A 23450-nucleotide genomic window follows, 5' to 3' on the forward strand; every position below is an offset into this window, starting at 1 on the left:
TTGATTACAAACCACATGCATGCTACACATTCTCAATGTAATCCAAGAATATCTCTATGACCAACCAGAGGTTAGGGAATTAAGCTACACAAACCTCACTTCTATACCTATGAGCTAGGACTAAACTTCCACTAGTCCTGGCATTCAAAGCCTCATTCCCTCCAGGAAGGCCCTGAACATGCTTCTCTTAAGTCCTAACATACTCTGTATATGTCACTTATATACTTTAAATGCTTGCTATATAATGTGGAAGACTGAGGGCATTTGGAAATCTTAAATTCAACCCCGTAACCTTGGAGCAATCTTTGCCACATCTGAAAACATTGTATGTAACACTCCTGAAAACATTATATGCAGTGCTTGAAGCAAATAGAAAAATAATCTCTAGCATAGTACAAGCCTAGAATTTCATACCCAAAGGACTAAATTGAAGCAAATGCTTATAAATTGCACTCAGGGTAATAAATGACATCTTTGTGTTCTCTTGTCAGAAATTGGTGGTGAATTCTCATTTTCGTTCCTCAGACCATTTGGCTGTTTTGCATTAGGGTTTCTCTGAATCTGAATGTGGGTTTAGTAGAATTTCATGTCTACACCCCTTGAACCAGCATCTTTTTGGCACCAGGGACCAGTTTCGTGGAAAACAATTTTTTCACAGACTGGGGGAGGCAGCACTCGGAAAGGATGGTTTTGGGGTGATTCAAGTGCATTACATTTATTGTGCACTTTATTTCTATTATTATTGCATCAACTCCACCTCAGATCATCAGACATTAGATCCTGGAGGATGGGGACCCCTGCTTTGGACCACAGTTTTCATTAATAATAGGAAGTTGTGAAGGAATCATGTGATGAGGACATTTTCATTGGCCTGATTCTTTTTGGATCACCATTTGGATGCCATTGATATTTTAAGCAGAACTGATCTAACGCGTCATACTTTCTGCTGGGTTGTAACCTCTTCATCTTTTTGTGTCTCTAGATTATCTTTGACAATAAAGCTCACAGTGGCAAAATCAAAATCTATTTTAACAGTGATGCCAAAATCGAGGAATGTAAAGACTTGAAAATCTCTGGATCTAGTAAGTATGTTACATACCTGTCCATTGTGGATTATGAATGATCTTGAACACTTCATCTGGGGATTTGGGGTATATAAAGGGTTTACTTGGATGATAAGAAGAAGAAAGAGCTCCAGAAAACCACACTTTGAATGTTTGCTTCTGTCAAGACTACTTTGAAGCTTTGCATTTTTGTTCAGTTCAGCAAATGTGGATTATAGACCTCGTAGGAGAGGCTGTGTTGGCCAGTATTTAGGAGCAGTTTCTAGAGCCTGACTGCCTGGGCTTGGGTTTTGGTTCTATTTCCTGTGCCTGTGATCTTGGACAAATTCCTTCGGCTCTCCACGTCTCAGTGTCTTTCTCTGAAAAGTGAGAGTAACAATAGTACTTACTTTCCAGGATGTTGAGTAGTAAATGAATAACTATGTAAAGCGAGCAGTGAGAGCCAGAGTTGGCAGACAGTCATTGCTAGCACTCTGGGAAAGAAAGGAAACACCTTCATGAGGGACACTGACATGCTTAGAAAATCTCTAGCTTGTCCTGGATCAGAGTAAGTGGTGGAGGCACAAGATATGATGGTCAAAACAGCAAAGGTTCATTTTGACGGGTAGAGCAGGACATACAATAGAGCAACACTTCTGGGAAAAGATCTGATTTGCCCTGAGCCTGTGACAATGGAGCAGGATCAAGGCCTTCAGAGCCCAGACAGCAGCCTGTACAAACCTGGGTCGGTTACTCAGTCATTACTCACAAAACACTTCTTGATCCACAGGCTAAAGTGGGCTCCTGAGACCCCTTTCTTGTTGAGGGGGTTTGGATGATGTTAACAATGGGTGGTCAGTGATTTTTCATTTACAAGTTTTGTTTAACTGAACCTACCTTTGACCAAATCTTAGAACAAAATAAAATGTAAAATACTCGTTGACTATTTTGTGTTAGTTTTATTTATTTTACTTTTATTTGCATTCATTTTTTGCGGCATTTATTCCCGGGCCATAAGTTTTTGTCTCTTCAGTTTCTTCTGGGATATCTTTTTCTTCTGTGCAACCTCCTCTTCTGGTTTAGGAACAATCTGTTCTTTTTCAGTAAGGATCATCTCAATATGGCAGGGAGAGCTCATGTAGAGGTTGATCCGACTGTGAGCTCTGTAAGTCCTGCGCCGCATCTTGCGGGCTTTGTTCACTTGGATGTGCTCAATGACCAGGGGATCTACATCTAAGCCCTTAAGTTCAGCATCAGTCTCTGCATTTTTGAGCATGTGTAGTAAAAATTCAGCACTCTTTCTGGGCCACCGACCCTGAGTCCAGCCCCGCTGTTTGGCCTGTGCACACCTACCAACTCCACCGTTGTAGCGACGGAATGGCACACATTGCTTCTTTAAAGTGACATCCTTCAGATACTTGGTGGCTTTTTGGATATGCATACCCTTTATGGCCTGGGCAGTTTCCGAGTGTTCTTAAAGTGAACACAAAGATTTGAACCTCTTGATTTGCATGATTTTGTGGGGTTTTCTGGGTCGAGTGAATAGCGCACCATTTTTAGGGATCACCTCAGGATGCTTACCAGAAAAGCTATTTTGTATTAGTTTTAAATTAGACTAATTTTGTGGCTTTTCAGCTATATAATACGTGTGTGTGTGTGTGTGTGTGTGTGCGTGCACGCACGCGCGTGTGCTCAGTCTTTGCTCAGTCCCATGGACTGTAGCCCACCACTCCTCTGTCCATGGAATTTTTCCAGGCAAGAATACTGGAGTGAGTTACCATTTCCTCCTCCAGGTGATCTTCCCCACCGAGGGATCGAACTCACTCTCTTGTGTCTCCTGCATTGGCAGGTGGGTTCTTTACCATTAATGCCACCTGGGCTGATGATTCTGAAGTTTTGGCTTTGTAGTTCCATTTGCTGACTCAACCTCTGATCAGAATACATACTTATAGTTTCTGTTAGAAAGTGGTTACTACTCCTCAGCATTCTCCATACAGAAAGGCACAGATCAGATGTGAATTTTCCAAGCCCAACTGCAACTATTTTATGTGAACAAAGCTAACCCCTGTCGTACAGGAAATGTGGTTTGGAATAGTCGCTTGACCAAATAAGTGAGTTAAACAGGTTTGCCAGACCCCGGTTTCCTTCCTTCCCGCGGGCACCCTGACCACACTGGGAAGTTTTCCCTGAGCCTTGACTCAGAAGAGAGGAGCTCTAGCTCTCTCTTGTGGCAGTGGGGAGAAACACAATCTCACAGCTAGAAATATTTGCATATTCTTCTTCCAAAGCTGCACCCTATGAAACCAGATTCCATGACCAGGAGAGAGCAAATTTAAAATAATGTGACAAGTCTTAGAAAGCCGAAGTTTGGAAAACAGCTTAGAAAGTGGATTTTTTTTCCTTCTGTGTAGGAAGCTGTCTGGTGGATTGACTGCCCTGGTTTTGGGGAGGGGGACAAAGGCAATGGTGACATCTTGGGGGGTCCTTGTGCTATTTGCAAACCATTCTGAGATTCGTTCCCATCCATACACTTCCCTTGACACTTCTCTAGCTTTGTCGTTAGTTGTTATCTCAAGGTGAAATAAAAGAGGATATCCAAAAAAAAGAGAGGATGGTCATTTTCACATACAAACTCAGAGTTGCCTTTTATGACTTGTAATACCCATTCCCAGTACATCACTAACCTTCCTGTTAACTTGGTTTTGTAACTGTAGCCATTTGAGCCTGGGAGCTGGAAGGGATGTGTACTGACAGACAGGACTCCCCATCGACAGGTGATGTAAATGAGTGTGAAGCGTTGGTCAGGGTCACACAGGTGGCAGTGGGCGTGTGTGGGGGACTTCTCAGGGCCCTGGAAGGACTGGGTGGTGGGGTAGGATTTCCCTAACCAGGTTGCCAGAAGCAACTCTCTGGACTGGAGTTTTGCAAACCCAGTTTTGGGAACTGTTCTTGTGGGAATAACATCATGTCAGTAGAATAAGAAAGCAGTTATGATGTTTGGGCTTCCCTGGTAGCTCAAATGGTAAAGAATCTAACAGCAATGCAGGAGACCTGGGTTGGATCTCTGGGTCAGGAAGATCCCCTGGAGAAGGAAATAAAAACTCACTCCAGTATTCTTGTCTGGAGAATTCCATGGACAGAGGAGCCTGGTGGGCTACAGTCCATGGGGTTGCAAAGAGTTGGACATGACTAAGCTACTAACACACACATGATGTTTATAAAATACTTTTTGTAACATGTCAAAGTAATCTCAATAAATCAAATTTTAAAAATACAATACTTGTTTCTCTGTTATGAGGGACAATTTATCTTCTTAGTTCCACGCCTCAGTTTTCTTAACTGTAAATAAGGCCCAATTCAAGCAGTCTTAGAGATTTTATTCTTGTTATAGGTCAGAAAAGAACGTACCAGATGCTGTGCTTGCATTTTTTAAAGATTTCAGCCCCATCTTTCCAAGAACTGCCCCTATTCTCTGCCTCATTCACGGATCCAAAACAAACAAAAAAAATGGTGGTCTTGGATTTGGGGCAGGTTGTGTTCTTACCTACCTATTAGATAGTATCTCGAGAAAACTTTAACTTGTGAAGTGGAAAATGCTAAAGAGGGAGGTAAGTGCTGCGTGAGAGGCACTAACAAGCCCTTGACAGGGATGGTTTGCCTGATTTCCTAACAGTGCATGAGACTGGTACAACTGTGCCTCCATGTGGACCCAAGGCACCCGAAGCTGAGCAAGGCTGGGCAACTCGCTCAGTGAATTATATTTACTAGCTGGCCACACACGTAACCCACTGGATGAGCTGCTCTCAGACACATGCCGAGATTGCTCACGCCGTTATTATCTCTAAATCTGTGGACACGCTCCCGTCTTCCTCTTCAATGCCTTCTCTGCACAGGTGTCTCTGTGGAGCACCCTGACTTCAGATGTTCCTGAAGGTGGCCTGTCCCCAGTCCTGCATCCTGCTTCCCTGGCCTTTCTCCATCCGGTTCCTGAGTGTGTCTCCTCTTCTAATTCCCAGACGTTGCCACCCTGCTGCCTGCATCCCTCATCCTTCCTAGTCTGCATTCCTGTCTGTCATCTCTGATTGGCTGAAACCCATGGTTTCAGTCGCCACCAAGTCATCCTCTCTTGTCATGAATGTCCAGAGTGAGCCAGTGGACCCAAGACAGAAAAGAGGTCATTCTTGATCAGTCCTTCCTTACTCCCTAAGTCCCATTGAATCTCTCCTTTTCATCTCTTGCTACTTTGTGCCTTATCCTTCTGTGTCTTCTCTGCCTCTGATGTTGCTCAAACCTTCACAAATTCCAACTTAGATTATCGTAGTCTTATGTTCTGCTGGGGTCATTGTACTTATCTGTAAGCATGCTGAAGCATTATGCTAAGCACAGGCATTGTAGTGTTGAACAAAATATATCCAGTCCCTGCTTCCCAGAACCAATCATGTAATGGGGAAGATGAACATCAAATGGTATAGTAACTGCTCTGTTTGTTATTACATGTATGGGGCAGTTCTAGGTGCTTTCATATATGAACTTACTTGATCCTCATGACAGCCCTATAAAATAGATTTTTTTTTCATTGTACCCATTGTTTTGGATGAGGAAACTGAGGCAACTTCCCCAACTCCATAACTTCCAAGTGCAGAGTCGAGATTCAGAGCCAGGTCTCAGGTTCCAGAGATTGTCCTTTTTCATTTTATACTGTCTCTGTGCACCTTGCTGTGCTGTCTTTGAATATGCAAAGTTTGAATATGCAAAGTTCAGTGACCATCAAGCAAAGGGGAGTAAATGAAGCTATAGGTATGTATACCTGTGGACAGGGCTATGATAGGGTTTGGAGGGAAGAGTTAATAGGGATGAGAATTTAGGGGATTCTGTCCTGAGGCAGAAAATACTCAAGACTGAATAATCCCCTTGTGTGATGGGGAGGGTGCTGTTCCAGGCAGAGGTGCAGTGTCCCTGTGGGGAGAGAGAGGGAGAGAGAGAGAGTGCGCGCGAGCCCCTGGCAGGAGCAAGGAAGATGGAAGACCAGAGTGGCCTCAGGGTGGAGGAGGTGGGGGCTGGGAGAGAACAGCAAGCTGCCAGTGACGGAGCCATCGTTGGGATTTGAGACAACACCGCAAAGTCTGGGAGAAGCTAAGCTTACAGTTTGGTCTTCCTTTAGTACATTCCCTGTGCTACTGTGTGTTCCAGGATCCAAATCTCAATGCTCTTTGGTGACTAAATGTGAAGGAAGTCTTTAAACAAAAAGGCATGTATGCATATGTGCAGCTGATTGACTTTGCTGTACACTTTGTAAAGCAACTGTACTCCGAAACAACAGAGACACAAATCTGATTACTACTCGCTGTACTCTCATCCCAAGTGGTTGTTTTTCCCACAAGTAAGAAGAGCTTATTGACTTGGCACTCTTTGCTGGGAAAGTGCATAGTAAGATTGAGAAGCAGAAACAGGGATTTTGAGTGGTGGATTTTAAGGTGTTTGTGCTGTGCTTAGTTAGTTGCTCAGTCATGTCCGACTCTTTGTGACCCCATGGACCGTAGCCCTCTGTCCATGGGGATTCTCCAGGCAAGAATACTGAAGTGGATTGCCATGCCCTCTTCCAGCAGATCTTCACAACTTAGGGAAGCCCTTTAAAATGTTTGTTCCTTCATTAATGGAGAACTTATGATTTTGATTTTGTGTGAGAGAACTCAAGAGTATGTCAGTAGTTTTGCCTCTTTTGAATAGGGTCCAAATGGACCACCTTCTATTGAATTCTGCTGCTGCTGCTAAGTCGCTTCAGTCGTGTCCGACTCTATGCGACCCCAGAGACTGCAGCCCACCAGGCTCCCCCATCCCTGGAATTCTCTAGGCAAGAACACTGGAGTGGGTTGCCATTTCCTTCTCCAATGCATGAAAGTGAAAAGTGAAAGTGAAGTTGCTCAGTCGTGTCCAACTCCTAGCAACCCCATGGACTGCAGCCTACCAGGCTCCTCCGTCCATGGGGTTTGCCAGGCAAGAGTACTGGAGTGGGGTGCCATTGCCTTCTCCGTATTGAATTCTACTCTACGGTAAATATTTATAATACATTTTAGTATATCTGTTACGAATTTATATGTTTTTAATGTATAATTTGACATCAGGGAATGATTGACTTGTTTGTGAAGCTCTGAATGAATGCAGTGTAATTTGTTTCTGATGTTGAAGCGTTTATCATTTGATCTTATTTTCCAGGTGCCATTTTGTTTGGAAATTATTCCCAAGTAAGGTGTGTTTGACGTTTGAATTCTGTTTTTGTTTCTCAGTTCAGAAAAACACTCAGTATGTCCTGGTGTTTGATGCATTTGTCATTGTGATTTGCTTGGCATCTCTTATCCTGTGCACAAGATCCATTGTTCTTGCGCTGAGGTTACGAAAGGTAAATGTGTGTTGGAATATTCTCCCTCACTTCCTGACCTCCGCCTTCAGCTTGTCCAAACAGTGGGGACTTGATGAAGGGTTATCCTGCCCTATGTGGGGCCTTGACTAAATTAAATTCCTTTGAGTGATTGTCCTCCAACAGGGCATTAATCAACCTGGGGTGTAGAGAATGAGTCCAAGCTCCTGGCATGTCAGGTAGAATCAGACAATTATCCTGCTTCAACTTGAGCTAATAAGCACAGATGCACAGCAGTGAACTTCTCAAGATTGAATGTTTCTAGAATAAATGAGACCCTTTTAAATTCAAGAGTGATCTTAAGAACAGAGTAATAGTATGTGTGGGTTTCATCTTTTGTCATCAGATCAGAGTTCATTTTGACAGGAAGGCATGGTAAATGGGTTATAATGATGCATAAAATACTTTATCCTATTTTTACAAATAGTTTTTAATTCTCCCCTGAGGTTCCTTTTACCTTTTTACCCTTAGGACTCCTGTGACCATATACTCTAGCACAAATTTTATCCCAGTGCGTGGCACGTGTATAAACACAGACTGGGGTCAGTGGAAGTAGGAAGTCATCAGAATACCACACGTGGAGCAAGAAAACGGTCTTCATTCTATTTTCTACTTCTTGACCTGTGTCGATTTATTTTGTAAATACCCAGTTCTCTTACCCACCCACCCCTACCGCAAGTCCCTTGATATTCTGAATCCAGAGTCAGGGGCTGGGTTCTGCACGAGAGTAGGGGTGTGCTGGGAGCCCACACCCAGGAGCTGGACCACCTGGACTCAAGTCCTGGCTCGGCTGCCCTGTGTCTCCATTCTTTCCTCTGGAAGGAGGGGTCCATGGTGCCTAGTTCATAGGGTTGTTGTCTGGTTGAATGTGTTGAGAATATGTAAAGCGTTTGGAATGGACTCTGTGTTAGCTATTTCAACAAGAGTCTGTTGGAGGGAGAGCACAGCATTGGGTGTTGGAGTCACTCAGTTCACTGGCGTGCTCATCTCCAGCTGGGATAGATGGTGGGAGAGGGTGTGGGCTGTTATCTGTACCCTCCAAGTGAGAATCCATCACGTTGGAAAAGGCAGTGTCAAGCCATCGGATATGCGAGAGCTCTGTTCTGCACTTTTTTCCTTCCAGAGGCCAGTGCAGTTTGTTAGAAATGCTTTTTTTTTTTTTTTGCTGCAGAGATTCCTAAAGTTCTTCCTGGAGAAGTACAAGCGACATGTTTGTAATGCCGACCAGAGGGAGTTTATCAACCAATGGTATATCCTGGTGATTATCAGCGACCTCCTGACAATAAGCGGATCCGTGTTAAAAATGGAAATTAAAGCCAAGGTGAGGGCAACCCATTTTAAATCTTTTGTTCTTTCTATTCTTTTAGGTGGTCTCACATATTCTTGAGATATGCGGGAACTCTCATGTTTTCTCTTTTCTCACATCCATGAAACTGAAGCCTCCTTTGACCTGTTTTTTTGTGAGCGGAAAATGAGGAGGTGGATGTTCTGTGGAAGGTGATATTCCCGTGAATGTTCTCTCGGGAACTTGGCAGCATCTTCAGAATAAGAATTGAAGTGTGAGAGGATTGATTGCTTGGTCAGGATTTATTTATTTTTTTAAGTTGCAAAAAGTAGCCTCTGACCCTTGATCCATGAGCCAGGGGTGCTCACCCATGACTGATGGGGGTTCTGAAGGATAGAGGTTTTATTTGAGGATGATTTGAGTGCCTCTAGTTGCCTGGCTCTTGGGTAACTTAGTTGATTTAGTTTCCCAAGTCTTGACTCCTCCCCTCCATGCTCTGCCTTCAGTTAGCAAATCTTACCAGCCTTCTCTCCTGACCTCTAACACCTCCCTCTCATCCATGGCAACTGCTCCGCTTCCTCCAGGACGTCTTCCTGTCTGGTCTAGATCTTCTCATTGTTGTGGCTCCTCCTCCCGCCACAGCGGTCTCCTCATTGTTGCTTGCCTTCAGCCCTGTACCCCTCGGACCCATCCACACAGCCGTCAGAGTCATCTTTCTGGCGTCTGTCTTGCAGTGACAATCCTTTCTGCCTCAGAGACCCCCTTTGGGATGAAGTGGCCTTTCTTCAGTGTGGTCTCCAGGGTCCTCATCATCCAGCTCTCCTTCCCTCTCCCGCCCTCGCTTTCTCTGGCCTATCTTGTGGGCTCCCAGCCTGAGGCCCTGGTTCAGCCTCTGCTGACTTGCAAGGCTCTCCCAGCCTGTCAACCAGGCTGGCACCACTCTGGGGTCATGCCCGTGGGAGCCCTATGTAAGAAGTCTGGCTTGTGCCTCTCACTGCACATAGCACATTGTATTAAAATTGTGCTTGTGCATGTGTCTCTTCAGTTAGACCTGGAAGTCCTTGAGAGCACAGTTAGCAGATCATGCTGGGGCTTTCTTTTAAAAGTGTTAACAGCTGGAAAGTATTGTTTGATATTTAGCAAACATCATTAGTTTATGTGCTTTAATGCCTAAGTCAGTGGTAAATGCAGTCTCTAGTTCAGAGTATTGCTTGAACAAAGATTTAGTTCAACAAATTGCAATACTAAAAGGAGATGAGAAACACATTCAGAATCGTGCACTCTTATTATTTTCTTCTTCAGTTTAAAAACTCTTAGAATCACTGTAGAGAGGCAGGCAGACCATTCTTTTCCAGTCAGTTTCAAGGGAGGTTCCTGAGCTGAGTGGAATAGAAAATTTTACTAATACATCTTTTTTTTCATTTCCTAGAATCTCACGAACTACAATCTGTGCAGCATTTTGCTTGGAACATCTACACTTTTTGTCTGGGTTGGCGTCATCCGATACTTGGGTTACTTCCAAGCATATAATGTAAGGATGTGGGCCCTGGGCGGCACCACTGGGATTCAGGTCCATTTCTCTGGGATCTATTAGCTACTTTTTAATAACTCCCATTCTGCCATTTTGTGTGTGTGTGTGTGTGTGTGTGTGTGTGTGTGTGTGTGTGTGTTTTTCAGGTGCTCATTTTAACAATGCAAGCCTCGTTGCCAAAAGTCCTTCGCTTCTGCGCGTGTGCTGGTATGATCTATCTGGGTTACACCTTCTGCGGCTGGATCGTCTTAGGACCGTATCACAACAAGGTGTGTAGCCTAATTCTTCCTCCTGCACACGGGGCACTTGTGGCCCTTAAAAGTGGGTTTCGGGACTTCCCTGGCAGTCCAGTGGTTATGACTCCACACTTCCAATTCAGGGGACTCGGATTGCATCCCTGGCCAGGGAACTAAGATCCCACGGTGCTGCACAGCATGGCCAACAAAAAATAAGTAAAAAGTTTTTTTAAAAAGTGGGTTTCTAGCATTGACCTTCATCCCACTTCTCTCCAGCACATACGCTTGACATCAGTGAACACATATCTTTATTGTCTATTGTTTTGTTAGTTAGTTTTCCTTTTCTTTCCCTTTCCTGGATGTTGAAGTGACTTTAGAATATTGAAACAAGAACTGCAGGAAACCGGAGAGCACATTTATTTCATGGTTGTCTGGGCTGGCTTAAGGGGTCACATGTGAACCCAGCTGGATACCACAGAAGAAGTGTTTGTACATGAAGTCACTATAATAAAAATGAAAATTAAGTAAGGAAAAGCATTTCAAAGTCCTAGGGGTTACAGTTTTCATCCAGATTAACTGAGGAGGATGGATGGAGGAGGATAAAGACTCCTGGAATGACCACGTTAGTTATGATTAGAAAGATAACACATCTTGCCTTTGCAAGGGGCTTTGATTTCAGCATCATCTTACTGCCTTATTAAAGTTCAGTATCTGAATTCTTAACTATTACTGGGCTGCAGTCAGTATCATAATTTCAAGGACAACAAAGTTATGTTCAGATTTTCTTGTTTTTTCTTTTTAAATGATTTTATTTATTTACGGCCATGCAGGGTCTTCAATGCTGTGTGGGCTTTTCTGTAGTTGCAGTGAGCCAGGGCTTCTCTCTGATTGTAACGTGTGGGCTTCTCACTGTGGTGGCTTTTCGTTGCCGAGCACGGGGTCTAGGATGCTCGGGCTTCAGTTGTTGCAGCACCTGGGCTCAGGACTTGCAGCTCCCAGGCTCCAGAGCACAGGCTCAGCAGCTGTGGCCCAGGAGCTTAGCTTCTCCAGTGCACGTTGGGATCTTGCCGGACCAGGGATGGAACTCGCATCTCTTGCATTGGCAGGTGGATTCTTTAACACTGAGCCACCAGGGAAGCTCTCAGGCATATTTTAGATTCTAGTTTTCTATACGCATATCTGGTGAGAGAGGCCAGGATCAAGAAGCCTGCATAGTTCTGGCTCTGCCATCAAAAGCTCTGGGGCCTTTGGCAAGCGTCTCAACTTTCCTGAGACTGTTTCCTCCCCTTTAAATGACTGGATACTTGCTCAGTTGTGTCAACTCTTTGCGACCCCATGGACTGTAGCCCATCAGGCTCCTCTGTCCATGGGATATCCCAGGCAAGAGTACCTCAGTGGGTTGCCATTTCCTTCTCCAGATGTTCTTGTTTTAAAATGATAAATTTGATTCAAAGATAGAGCAGGAAATGAAATTTGGTAGGCTTTGTTTTCAAACCAAAAAAGTAAAGCAATGATTGCATCTTATAGTTTTTTTCCCCCCCATGGGCCTTTGGCAATTGGGACAATAGAAACAACAAAAATATAAATAATAGCAGCTAACACTTGAGGCAATGCTAAGCATTTCTCTCTTCTCTTTCATTTAATTTTGTCAACAGCCCAGGGTAGTCATTTTGACTTAGGTTTCCTACAAGGAGAAAAGTAAAGATGTAAAGGATTGTATTGACACTGGTATACAGCTCAGCTTTAGGTTTTGACCTTGATAGTTGCATTTAAAAAAAAAAAAAGATCAAATCTGGTTTATAAACTCTTCACAAAAATTGAGCAATCCATAGAACGCAAACTTTTGGTATTTTCCTACTAAAATAAATCCTAGTAACTTGGAATCCACCCAGACTTTCTCCTCTTTAAGCGTTACACTTAATTTGTCCAAAGAGAATTACCATTTTCCTATTTGAAAAACTGTATAGTCAACAAAGTGACCATCTCTGGATTATTAGCAAATCTTGATCATCTTACTGCTCTTCCAGTTCTAGCCCACTGATTTAAAGGTGGCTCATCAGTAAAAACCGTTCTTTGATATGATCTCTCTGATCTGGAGAATTTATTGTCTTGGTGCCCAGGAAAATTAACTTCCTTACTTGCCTCCTGGTCTGAATGCTTTACCACGTTTTTGTCACAAGAGGGCAGTGTTGCACCATGTGGAATAAATGCTGCTCTTCCACGGCCAGTGAATTTATCCAGTGGTCCCGTGGCTATTAATGGTTCTCTACCTTCCCTGGTGGCACTAGTGGTAAAGAACCCGCCTGCCAATGCAGGAGACTTAAAAGACATGGGGTCGACCCCTGGGTCTGGAAGATCCCCTGGAGAAGGGTATGATGGCAACCCACTCCAGGATTCTTGCCTGGAGAATCCCCATGGACAGAGGAGCCTGGCAGGTTACAGTCCATGGGGTTGCAAAGAGTCAGGCACACATCTTCCCTATCCCATCATTGTTCTGGAAGATGCTCAGAAATGTTGTTTTAATTTTACCAAACTAGCTACCATTCTCAAGTGCTATGTGCTAAATAGATAAGGTGCCCATGTTCTTTTCCTCCCTTGGTCTGTTAGCCCTCCCATTAACACTGTGGGAAATATTCTTATCTTTAGACAGAAAATAAGGATCTTAATAAGTTAGATTTCTGGGGTTGAATAGTTAGTGAATGGCTGAGATAGGATTCACACCCAGGTCACCTTTACCTTAATACACATCATTTGACCAATAAGCTGAAGGCTTTTCTTCTTTTCTTTTCTTGGCATTACCTAGAACAAATCATTACAAAAGAGCATTTAGTCTGACTCAAGAGTGGATCGACCATGAGAGGAAAGCCGAGTCATTAGTCTTCTTTCTTTCAATATGTGTCAAGGTTACCTTGTGAAAAATGGTGTTCTTTGCTTTGTGAGTCTTAACTGTATTTTCATTTCTTCCGTTCTGTCCTTTCAAAGAGTCCAGAGGATCAGCACTATCCAAGAAAAATATGAGAGCTACAAATGATAGCCATGTCTGTACTTTTAAATTTTTTCTAGTAGCCACATTAAAATTTTTTTCAGAGAAATGGATGAAATTGATTTTAATTATGCATTTTATTTAATCCAATATATTTCAAATATGACTTCAGCCTGTATTCAATATAAAACATTGAGGTATTTTACATTCCTTTTTTAGGCACCGAGTCTTTGAGATCTGGTGGGCATTTTGTCCTGACAGCACACGTCAGCCTGGACTGGCTATTCATCAGATGTTCCATAGTCACCCGGAGCTGGTGCTGCCATATTGGATGTTTCACCTCTTGACTTATGTCTCTTAGTTAATCTCACTTCTCCCCTGGAGGAGTAGAGAGATAAGAACTATATCTCTGGGGTTGTATAGCAGGTCTGTTTATGGCTTCTATCTCCCATTCCTAACCAAGCTGATCTATTTGGAAAACACAGAGTTGAGTTAATTCAGTGGCTGCACTGCTCAATAGTTAGAGAAAACCTTCACTTTGGTTTTGGACTTCAGTTTTTTCTTCTCCATATTGCTTCTTCTTTGGGTCTAAAGTTAGAATTGTTTACTTCCCCTGCACATCTCTCTCCAAACCAATCCAAATGGTCAAAAAATGTCAGGTTCTGCCAGTCAGTCACTATCTGTTGAATCAGAAGACCTTCAAGTATTGTCTGAAAGCCGGACGGCACCATAGTGAGCATTTTCTAGAATTTCTAGAATCACAGCTAGCTTGGGTGTAGAAGCTCAATCGCTCTTTAAACAAACAAAAAACTCTAAAGAGAAGATATCAGAAAAACCGGAATTTCACCCTGATGCTTGTCTGGCAGCAGGAATCCCACATTTTAGCTTCTGGGTTTCCTGTTAGACATCAGATTTCAATGGTTCAACTGAAAGAGAATAAAAATACAAGTGTCCTGCCAACGTTTACTCCAGCACTAATGGACATTGGCACAACGCCCTTTCAAAATGTGTGAGCATGGTGGGCTGGAGCCTGTTGCTGTTTAATAATTCAAGATGAGGACTGGAAGAACATAATTGTAACGCGGCTTTGACATTTCCACAGTACTTTCTGAGGAATATACTGCAGTCTTGCATTTATTGTCCCCATTTTTCAAATGAAAAGACAAAGCATTGAAAAATCACTGGTCTTCGCTGATGCCATGGGTAAAATTTCAGTGGCACCAGAGTTATACCTTCTTGCTTTCAAGGCCTCTGGTTTTATCCAAGCACCTCTCTTATTCAAAACAACTATTAGCTGGTTAAAACATTTTATATGAATGCTACATGAGACTCTTAGCACCAACTCTTGAAGCAAATTTTTATGTCACTCTCTGACATAAGCCATTGCAATTTGTGCTTTCATTCACATGAAAGTTCTTTTTCACTCAATTGAACAATGATCATTTGTGGAACGAATGCTTGGATTTTCACTGTGGTAGCCTGGAGCCTGTGGAGACTCTTTGTGGAGATATCCATTTGATATTTATTCAACATCTACTGTGCCCCCAACACTGTCAGATTCTTCTAGCCCAAATTCTTAGAGGACAGGGACCATGGATTATTGCTTTTTGCATTCCTCATGTCAAGTGTGGTACCTAGAACATGGTAAGGGCTCAGCAAGTTTGCTGAATGACAAGAAACAGAGACATAGCAGTACCTGCTTTCTGGGGACTTACAAACTTGTAAGAACCAAAGAAATTTCCTAGGAATGCATCTGTAGCCTGGAGGCACATTAGGACCTTATTTCTCTTTACCTTGGGTATTTTTTTAATCTCTATTTTTTAAAAATTTAAGTATGGTTGATTTGGAGAAGGAATGGCAACCCATTCCAGTATTCTTGCCTGGGAAATCCCATGGACAGAGGAGCCTGGCAAGTTACAGTCCACAGGGTCATAAAAGTGTTGGACACAACTTAGCAACTAAACAACATATTGATTTACAGTGTTTCAAGTATACAGCAAAGTGAGTCGGTTATACATACACACACACATATATATTCTTTTTCAGATTCTTTTCCATCATAGGTATCACAATATATTCAATACAGTTCCCTATGCTATATAGTAGGTCCTACTTGTTTTGCTCAGTCGTGTCCGAACCTCAGCGACCCCATGGACTACAGCCTTCCAGGCTCCTCCATCCATGGGATTTTCCAGGCAGGAGTACTGGAGTGGGATGCCATCGCCTTCTCTGATATAGTAGTGTGTACCTGTTAATTCCAGTTTCCTAATTTATCCTCCTCCCCTTTTCCCTTTGGTAACCATAAGTTTATTTTCTATGTCTATGAGTCTATTTCTGTTTTGTAAATAAGATCATTTATATTGTATTTTAGTTTCCACATGTAAGTGGAATCCACATATAAGCTATCATGTGATATTTGTCTGTCTCTGTCTGACTTACTTAGTATGATAATCTCTAAGTCCATCCATATTGTTGGAAATGGCATTATTTCATCTTTTTATGGCTGAATAATATTCCATTATATATATATATATATATATATATATATATATCTTCTTTATCCATTCATCTGTTGATGACATTTGAGTTGCTTCCATGTTCCATGTTTTGGCTGTTGTAAATGCTACAAATATTGGAATGCATATATCTTTTTGAATTAGACTTTTCTCTGGATATATGCCCAGGAGTGGGTTTCTGTATCAAATGGTAGCTCTAGTTTTTTAAAGACCCTCCATACTGTTCTTCACATTAGGTATTTTTAAAGCTAACTTATACTGTGGATCTTGGCCACTGAAACTAGCTCACAGCCACTTCTTATGGTATGAAATGGTAGAGTATGTACCATTTACTTACCTTATTAGGTCTCTATTTAACTTTTTGGTGGGTTAAAATAAATCTCACGTGCCCAGAGAAGAGGGAGATAAATAACGCTAAATATAAGAGGGAGATAAAAAATGCTGAGATGCATATTATGTCCAAACTGATTCTAAGTAACTGTACAGGAAACTAAGGGATGAATTTGCACTGCGCCCACCAACTCGCAGTTCTGGAACTTGAAACACAGACTGCTGGACGTTCTTGACACTAAAGAAAGGAATTGGCCAGTTTCCAAGAGAAACTGAGAAATATGGATTAAAAAAAATTTTTTAAGTAATTAATTTTTGGTTCTGCTGGGCCTTCATTGCTTTTCGCAGACTTTCTTTAGCTGTAGCGAGTGGGGTCTGCTCTGTGTTGCAGTGCTCAGGCTGCTCACTGTGGTGGTGTCTCTTGCTGCCTTGTGAGGGCTCCAGGGCACATGGGCTTCAGTAGTTGCGCACACGAGCTTAGTTGCTCCTCGGCATGTGGAGTCTTCCTGGACCAGGGATCAAACCCATGTCCCCTGCACTGGCAGGTGGATTCTAAACCACTGTGCCACCAGGGAAGTCCCAAGGAATATGGATTATTAATGGTGCTATCAGAGTTGTAATCGATGTTCATAGAAACCAACTTGAACCACATTGTCTTAAGGCCAGTGGTGGGGTGGAAACTAGTTACTCTGGGAACTGCCTGTCTTATTATTAAATTATCTGCATATTAATAAGTGATTTGCTCCAATGGATGTTCCCTCCAGATCTCTGTGGAGAGTGACTTTAGTCCAGGTCTTCAGAGTTGTTGCCGATGTAGCAAAGCCATGGGCATGATTCTTATTTGGGGTATGTCTGTATGCTCTCCCTTGGTTACAGAATTTACCCCGTGAATCTGTCATGGACTGGGAGTTTGCTAGCTGGTTGGGGTACAGAGAAGTATGCAAACAACAATTAGAAACCAGTAGTTTCTTCTGTGGTTCTTACTGTTATAGAGAACAAATTAGAGCTGCCAGGGCAGTCTGTCTTGATGTAAGACTGAAATAGCCCTTCAAAACTGGCTTCATTGGACAGAGACGATGACGGATGTACCAGATGAAGAGAATAAATCCCAGAGAGGTGACCCAGGTGTTGTGAGAGGAGGCAGACACACGATCTTGACACTGCCATTCAAGGGATGGCATGAGGCCCCATAAATGAGGAACTTACTCCAGGGTTCTTGGTTTGGATTTTTACTTTGCCTCCAGACTTTGCATTATTGTTAAGCAAGAGAAACGATCTGAAGGCTATGTTCTTTGAAGTTTAGATTTTACTGCAGCTTAGACTGGAGGCCGAAGAGGTTGGAGTGAGAAAGACTTCCCTGGAGTTTTCTGTAATAAATATTTAAGTGTGACATCAGAGAGGGGGTAGAAAGAGTGGGTTAGAGAAACACCATACAAACAGACAAACCTTATTAGAGAGCAGAGCAGGAAAAATAAGTTCATTCAACACACTGCTTTTTTTTTAAATTGAATTATAGTTGATTTACAGTGTTAGTTAATTTCTGCTGTACAGCAACATGACTGTTATACATATATATAGATTCTTTCTTTAAATATTCTTTTCCATGTGGTTTATCGAGGTTCCCTGTGCTATATAGTAGACTTTGTTGTTTATCCATTCTATATATAATTGCTTACACGTGCTAACCCCAACCTTCCACTCCAGCCCTCCTCCAGCCCCCTCCTCTTAGTAACCACAAATCTGTTCTCTATGTCAGTGAGTCTGTCTGACATAGAAAACAGTCTCTGTCTCTATTCCACAGATAGGTTTCTTTTGTATTGTATTTTAGATTTCACATATAAACAACACATAGTTTTAAGCACTTGATTATTTTGGAGTAATCTTTTTCTGGTAGGAAGCTACAATGGCAGACAGAGATAGAGAAATTTGGAAGGGAAACCCATTTTCTGGGCTCAGCTGGTGGGAGCTATTATTGTGTTGCATGTGAATCCATATTGATAACACAGCTCCGAACTGGAAATGTCCCAGAGACATTCACAGGGACTTGTCCCCACAGCCACACACGCTGGCTTGATGGATGTACTGGCCCCTCCTCCCGCTAAGGACAGAATAGGTTCTGTTTCAGCTTTACAGCAACCTGTTGTATCTGCATTTCTGAAAACTTTTAATCGCCTTTTGCCTATTAAGTCATTATCATTCTTCACATAGAAACTTTTCACACTCATCTAATGTTTAACTCTCTGACCTCAGAGACTTCATTCATTAAGCACTTGCTGTTTACTTTCTGTGGATATGGCAGCTGGTGGTCATGCACATAAGCCGGGTGGGGGCTGCGAGCCTCCTGGGGCATTCCACACCAGCCCCTGCCCAGCTCTGCCCCCAAGGCTTCAGGTGTTCAGTCAGCCTCTTGCTAATTACCTCCTGTCCCTGCCTCTACCCGCCCCTTAAACTGGCCTTGTCTGGAACAGAGTCCATCCGAGGTTCCTCCCCCACCCTCCTGGGCTTACTTTCTCCCCACTTTCCTCTGGATTCCTTGCAGTCCTGGGCCCCTGCACTCTGTCCAACTGGCACCCTGGACCCTGAGCTTCTCATTCTAGGAGATCTTCACATGCCAAGGAAACAGAGAGCAGATCCTATCCCTCTTCTGTCCAAGTTTTCACTCTTCTCCAGGGAAGGCGGGATTAGTCTGAAATATTTAGAAGCCCAGACAAGGCTCTGTGAGCACAGCACATACTCACTCTCCAACCACTCCTTAGGCTCTGCACCTGTTCCCTCCATATTCACTGAGCAAATTTATCTTCCTCCTCTCACTGATGAGCACCTCGGCTTTCAGGCCTGACTTCTCAGGGTCACTCCTTAGGCAGCCCACCCAGCTCCGCCACAGGTGTTAGGTTTCTTGGCAGTGGCCAGTCCACTGTTAGCGGGGGAGCCCTCAGAAGACACACCATGATCATTCATCCTAATGCACTTTCCCACCTCTGGTAATCTTTAGCTTTTAAGGCTCGAAAATTATCTGAATCCATGGTTGGAAAGGCTACAAAGAAACCAATTTTCTTGAGCCTCTGTCTCTGGCCCTTCCACCTTTGCTGGCGCTCTGCAGTTCTTTCAGAAAGCAGTTTAGCAGATTTTAGCCTTAAAATGTTAATCGTGGGCTTCCCTGGTGGCTCAGTGATGAAGAATCTGCCTGCCCATGCAGGAGACACTGGTTCGATCCCTCATCTGGGAAGACCTCACCTGCTGCAGAGCAACTAAGCACATGCACCACAACTACTGAGCCCCCGCTCCGCAATGGGGGGAGCCCCCGCTCCGCAATGGGAGGAGCCCCTGCTCCGCAAGAGAGGAGCCCCCGCTCCGCAATGGGAGGAGCTCCCACTTCACAATGAGAGGAGCCACCTCAATGAGAAGCCTGCACATCGCAACTAGAGTGCAGCCCCTGCTCACTGCAACTAGAGAAAAGCCAGTACAACAGTGAAGACCACACATGGCCAAAAAAAAAAAAAAAAAAGTTGATACTGAGACCTAATAATAGGAAAAAACTCAGTGCCGAGAAGTGTGATTTGCATTGTTCTTTACAAGAGCAAACATGATTAGGATGTCCAGTGAAAGGGAAATAGTTACAGTTGACATTTCCAACAAATCATCTCTGGGTATGAATAATACAAGACTGTGTTAAGTAGAAAAGAAAGAAAAATCTGATCCAAAATTGTCAGGTGACATGATCACAAATATATAAAAAGTCATTGGAAAAGACCCTGATGCTGGGAAAGACTGAAGGCAGGAAGAGAAGGGGGTGACAGAGGATGAGATGGTTGGATGGCATTATTGACTCAATGGACATGAGTTTGAGCAAACTCTGAGAGACAGAGGACAGGGAAGCATGGGTGCCACAGTCCATGGGGTTGCAAAGAGTCAAACATGACTTAGCATCTGAACAACAACAACAACAGAAAGAGTGCAAAGGGAAAAAACTGAGAGAGGTGCCAAGAAATTATCTTTGTGAATGTAGAGGAGAGTTTTGAGTAACAATTTGCAATGCATGGTATTCCAGGTGCCCTAAAGTGAATGTCAATTGTAATAAGAATGGCAGCAACAACGTCTTCAACAAAACCAGCTAACTAGATACTTCTCTACTTCGTTGGCTAGCATATCTCAGACTACTTTTGGTCTCCCTCTTCCACAGTTTGAAAATCTGAACACGGTTGCTGAGTGTCTGTTTTCTCTGGTCAACGGTGATGACATGTATGCGACCTTTGCTCACATCCAGCAGAAGAGCCACTTGGTGTGGCTGTTCAGTCGCCTGTATTTATATTCCTTCATCAGCCTTTTCATATACATGATTCTCAGCCTTTTCATTGCAATTATTACAGACTCTTATGACACCATTAAGGTAAGCAGTTATCATTATTTCCTACCAAAAACTATTGCAAATTCTGTATAGATTGGAACATAGGAAAATACTGTAGTTTTTTACTTACTTAAAATACTATAGTTTTACTTAGATTTTTGAGATTTTGTAGAAAAGAAACTTTTTAGATGCTGGGGGTTCATTTTAAATATGCATTTAGGACATTGTCCTTGGTGCCCAGATTGGGGTGGACTGGTTTGGAGGTATAGTGGAAAAGAGAAAGGAAATGGGTAAAGATGGGCCTGCCTGCCTGCTAAGTCGCTTCAGTTGTGTCTGACTCTAAGTGACCCTATGGACTATAACCCGCCAGGCTCCTCTGTCCATGGGATTCTCCAGGCAAGAATACTGGAGTGGGCTGTCATACCCTCCTTCAGTGGATCTTCCCGACCCAGGGATCGAACCCCTGTCTCCTGCATTGCAGGCAGATTCTTTACCACTGAGCCACAGGGGAAGCCCGTAAGGATGGGCTGAATTTGGTAAATCAGGTAGTTGGGCTGTGGATCTTAGTGCTTACAGGCGTACGTGCCTGTCCTGGAACTTCGGCTTTGAGTGCTAAGTTTCGGTGATAAGGGGTGACCATCTTCCTGACAACTGTCCAGATGTGGGCACCCCTCAAACACTGGAAGCCACTCGTGTGATGCAGGTTTCCTTTAAGTTACAAATCTAAGGCTTTTGTGGCTGTTTAGCTTCCTACCTTCCTAAGCTACCCAGTGGACCCTGTGTCCTTTCAGACTGGGTCCATTTAACTGATCTGTAGCATGAAGGAAGTCCTGTAAACTCGGGCGGTGATGTCTCCACAGCAGGTGGTCGTGCTTGGAGCCAGCACCCTGTTTGGGGCCAGCATCTGAGCAACCAGGGATTCCATGTCCATGTCCTGTGGTGTTGTACTCTTCTTGAAGCTTCTCAGAAGCTTCCCAGAAGAAGCCAGTCCGTTGGAAATACTCCTGAGCATTTTGCGCAGAAGGGGACACATGTTCCTGTAGGAATGGGTGGTTGGCTGCAGGGGGGCTGGTCATGGGGAGAGGAGCCAGGCCTGCGCAGTGTGGGTGCTGTCCTTGGATGTGGCAGTGTCCCTATGAGGGTGCCAAGCCTTGGAGACCTGGTGGATGATCTCACTGAACTCGAGGGGAGGGGTCTCTCAGAGTCTCTGTGTCTGCTTGGAGGAACCTACTGCCTTCTACCTCCCTAAGCAACCAGCTTCTATAAAACTTCCCAGCCCAACTCCACATGGGCAGTGTGGGAAAGGGGAGGTTTCTCTTGGGCTTGCAGTGAACACGAAAGCTTTAGACTGCTATTTCCTTCACTCCTTTGATTAACATGCCTCTAGGCTTCCTTGGTGGCTCAGTGGTAAAGAATCCGCCTGCCAGTGCAGGAGATGGGGTTTAGATCCCTGGGTCGGAAAGGTCTCCTGGAGAAAGAAATGGCAACCCACTCCAGTATTCTTGCCTGGGAAACCCCATGGACAGAGGAGCCTGGTGGACTACAGTCCATGGGGTCACAAGAGTCAGGCACGGCTTAGCAACTAAACCATAACAACAACAACCCTTCCCCCACTAAGGCTTGCTTTCTGGAGTTTTCCTCCGAATGGCTCTCTGTTCCCATGGTAGCCCTGGCTTGGCTTTCAAGGGACCCAGAGATTGATTATTATTGTTAATATCAGTTCTTAGATCCAAGCTTGCAACGTGGGAGAGTTTTATTTTAGCAGAGGTGGGTTTGGTTCGTTGACAAAGGGAGCAATTTCTCATGCTATATAAATAAGGTAACCACATTGTGTACTTTTTAAAGAAATACCAACAGAATGGGTTTCCTGCCACGGATCTTCAGGAATTCCTGAAGGAGTGTAGTAGCAAAGAGAAGTGTCAGGAAGAGTCACCAGCCTTCCTGTCCAGCATCTGCTGTCTGAGGAGGTCAGTATTGTGTCGAGTCAGGTCTCCATGCTCCCAGGATGAGATGCTCTGTTGCCTTAACAAAGAGTCCTCCCAGGGCAAACGCTGCACTCAGAAATCAGCTGATTGGAGGAAACAATGCAGCCCTCCTTTCTTTCCTCCCACTGCACTTGGCTTTAGAAATCTATTGTTTCTTATAAAACAAGGTACAAAGGTACAGGACATGGTTGGAGTCTCTTGGGAATGTTAAAGCCTGTTATGAGAAGGCATGAATTATGTCCCTGAAGGCAAGAGGGTGGGCTGCCCACAGGAAGAGATCAGAATCCTTCATTTATAGGTGTAGCTCCAGGAATGCCAAAGATGTTTTCCCCTTTTCACGATTTACTAGACATTATTTAGAAGTGCTCCATCATACCATTTCAAATCCCAAGATGCAGTTACTTGAAGGTTTCAAGTAACCTTCCTTGAGCAGAGCAGAAAATCTGCTTGAGAGGGGCTCTGTGTGTCCTTGGCTGCAAACACAAATCAATTGATCAATGGCTCTTTGCTCACCATTCATCGGGGCACTTACATAGTCCGGACCTCAGTGGCAAAACCTCCACACAGTGGGTTGGGGACCAGAATGGAGGACACATGAGGAAAATCTTAACTGTGCCCATGTTTGTTTTCATCGCAAGTCAGGGATGGGGGTTGTTAGCTAGAAGTATCCCCAACTCGCGTCTTTTGAGAAGCATCGCTAAACCAGAGTCCTGAAGGAAGAGGAAGAACATAATTGCTACTTAAAATCACAGGATGTATTTTTCGTTAATCAATTCGTACT

At 43.6% G+C, this 23450-nt stretch overlaps 1 protein-coding gene and 1 pseudogene across 4 annotated transcripts in view; one reads left to right on the forward strand and one right to left on the reverse strand.

Moving 5' to 3' along the window:
- Positions 1-23450, forward strand: part of MCOLN2 (mucolipin TRP cation channel 2) — a 73742-nt gene that overhangs the window by 38610 nt on the left and 11682 nt on the right. For all 4 annotated transcript variants that reach the window (XM_005204398.5, XM_024989431.2, XM_059884661.1 and 1 more), the window contains 7 exons: positions 983-1082; positions 7328-7440; positions 8630-8779; positions 10173-10274; positions 10421-10543; positions 20520-20726; positions 22530-22651. In XM_005204398.5, the coding sequence (XP_005204455.1) occupies positions 983-1082; positions 7328-7440; positions 8630-8779; positions 10173-10274; positions 10421-10543; positions 20520-20726; positions 22530-22651 (917 nt within the window). The remainder of the gene's footprint in view (positions 1-982; positions 1083-7327; positions 7441-8629; positions 8780-10172; positions 10275-10420; positions 10544-20519; positions 20727-22529; positions 22652-23450) is intronic.
- Positions 2025-2611, reverse strand: LOC107132315 (large ribosomal subunit protein uL22-like; annotated as a pseudogene).

This window comes from Bos taurus, chromosome 3 (assembly GCF_002263795.3).
Source record: "Bos taurus isolate L1 Dominette 01449 registration number 42190680 breed Hereford chromosome 3, ARS-UCD2.0, whole genome shotgun sequence".
NCBI classification, from domain to species: domain Eukaryota; kingdom Metazoa; phylum Chordata; class Mammalia; order Artiodactyla; family Bovidae; genus Bos; species Bos taurus.